At 48.0% G+C, this 2479-nt stretch overlaps 1 protein-coding gene across 1 annotated transcript; it reads left to right on the forward strand.

The window, feature by feature from the left end:
- Nucleotides 1-738: 738 nt before the first annotated feature.
- On the forward strand, nt 739-2477 carry LOC102195107 (motile sperm domain-containing protein 1-like; the record flags this gene model as incomplete). Its single annotated transcript, XM_005755389.2, has 5 exons — nt 739-1048; nt 1505-1784; nt 1867-1942; nt 2021-2238; nt 2347-2477. Coding segments are annotated over exons 2-5 (630 nt in total), but the record flags the coding sequence as incomplete, so codon positions are not given.
- Nucleotides 2478-2479: the final 2 nt, after the last annotated feature.

A 2479-nucleotide genomic window follows, 5' to 3' on the forward strand; every position in this document is an offset into this window, starting at 1 on the left:
AACTAAAAATTCGTGCATGGCATTCTTATGTCTTTCATTTCCGAGAGAACTTGAATGCCGCAGATGCTACAACGCTAGTTATTTAAATTAAGTATATCTATAAATATGTAGAAAACATAAATTTAAAAGTGTATAACTGGTAGGACGTTATATAAATGTTTAGTTTTTTTTAAATAAGGAAACTAAAAGCCACAATTATTTGTTAAATAATTTATTGCTTATAATGTTGTACCATTGTAATGAGATGAGATGATAGCCTTTATTTGTCAGTTGCAGTTGCCCACCGAGAAGACAGACCTTGCCGACCGTACAGGTCAGGGAGGTAGCAAAGGAAAAAAACAGTGAAATGTGTAACACATAAGGATAATCCAGAAAGATAAGGGACGGAGACGGTGAAAGACGCGTCCGCCTCCTCCGAGAGCCAAAGAAAGAAAGCATTTTCTTGTAGCATGGTTGAAACATTGTAGCAACCATTGTTGTACCATTTTCTTGAATATTATGGCTTTTATACATCCAAAATGATTTCTTGTTTAGTTTCAGAATTAAAAATGAATTACAACTGTTGCCACCATCATATCAGCTTAAACACAGCGTCAAACTAAGGAGTCTGATGTGACACACAAAACAACAGAAGGCTGGGACTCTTTCCGAACGCTCATTGGTTTAGAGCTAGAGAGGGGGAGGGATTTATTATAAGCAACAGCTTGCTGAGGAAGTAGATCCGGGGCAGCGGTGAGTAGAAACACTGAGCAGTTTTATTTCTGTTTTTTTTTTTTACCGGATTAAACTCCCATAAAACGCCTCGGTGTGACCGTCCGGCTGCCGGAGATCATATCGCGGGGCTGGCGACAGTTTCTGCTGCGTCACGTTACCGGTGTTTTGGCGAGTGATTGGGCAGCTAGCGTTAGCAAACAGCAGGAAGCTCACTAACAGAAAGTCTGTTAGTGAAGTTTTTCGGAGTTTTTTACACAGAGATCCAGAAATAAACAATTTATACTATATAACTATATATTTATAACTGGCAGCGGAGGAATACACAGGAGCTGAGGTACTTATTTATGAGGCGTTACCTGTGTTTGTTCTCCACTGTTTACATGCTGGGTCCTGTTTGTTTAGGGAAGGAAACGAGGAGCTAGAGAAGTAAACACGGAAACAGAGAAGGAAGGGAAGAAGGATAAGAGGAGGTAGAGAAGTAAACAAAGAAACAGAAGGAAGGAAAGACGTACAGAAGGCAGCAAGGTATCGGGTAAGAATCATGGTGGCAGAGAAAGAGCAGGAAGGAGGGATATGAGGAAGGAAAAAAGGAGTTGGTAAATAAAGGGGGCAGGATGGAAATGAGGACACAGAAAGGACGAGGAGGAGGGGAAAAAGTAGGGAGAGGTAACAAGGAGGCATTGTACAAAATAAGGAGACAGAGGAGGAACCAAGGAGCCACAACCTAGGAAAGAGAAACCTTTTTTCTCCTCGTTAAATGATTTTTTTTTTTGTCTCGCTGTGGTGGTAGGCGGTGTTACCTCTAGGTATCCAATGACAGCTCTCCGATCATGTCCGCGGGCGGGGCTCCACACAGAGCGGACTAATGAGGAGGAGGCAGAGCCATGACGGGCGAGGAGACGAGGGGGGGTCGGCGGTGGCAGGGGAGCAGAGCGTGGCGGTGGGGGGCGTGCCACGTCTTGCCGTCTTCCTGTTCCCCTCAGAGATGGTGTTCTACGCCGAGCAGAGGAGCTCCCATAGGAGGGTGCTGACCCTCTACAACCCCTACAACTTCAGCCTCAGCTTCAAGAGTGAGTGCAGCCATGTTTAGGCCCTGGTCACGCCGCCACTGGCTCTAACAGCCTCTAACAGCCTCTCTCTCTGTCCTCACAGTGTGGTGCACGGCGCCCTCGTTCTACAGGGTGGTGGAGGCAGAGGGCAACATCCGGGCCAAGTCCTGCGTCGACCTGTGAGTGTTTCAAACTTTGTTTAAAACTTAATCCATAACGACGCTCACATGCAATCAAGTATTTTGTTTTCCTGTCAGGGTCGTGCGTCACCTGGACGTCTCCCCCAGACACTGGGGCCGCAGGGACCGGTTCCGCATGGAGGTGAGAGGCGGAGGCCAGGTGGGACGACGGGAGATTTGGGCGGAGCTTAGAGGAGGACAAGAGGAAGAGGAGCAAAGAGGAGGTCAACAAAGGGCGCTGCCCCATCCTACTTCTCAGCTCCTGCCCACACAGGCACACCTGCCTGCCTGCACAGGTAAGGCACCATGGAGTGCTCTGATTGGTTCCTGCAGCAGTGCATTCGCGGGTGCAGAGTGAGTTGATCTTACTAATGATGTTTCTGTGTGTGTGTCTGTGTCTGCAGCTGTGCGCAGCGCGTCTCAGTGGGCGGTGTGTGTGGCTGTGGCGGTGCTGTGTGTCACAGTGTTGATGCTCCCCCTGCACACTGACAGCAACTCGCTGGTTCCACGCTGGCTGCACGTCTCCACCAATCAGAA

This window comes from Pundamilia nyererei, unplaced genomic scaffold (genome assembly GCF_000239375.1).
Source record: "Pundamilia nyererei isolate P.nyererei 1_Seehausen unplaced genomic scaffold, PunNye1.0 scaffold01358, whole genome shotgun sequence".
Classification (NCBI taxonomy): Eukaryota; Metazoa; Chordata; class Actinopteri; order Cichliformes; family Cichlidae; genus Pundamilia; species Pundamilia nyererei.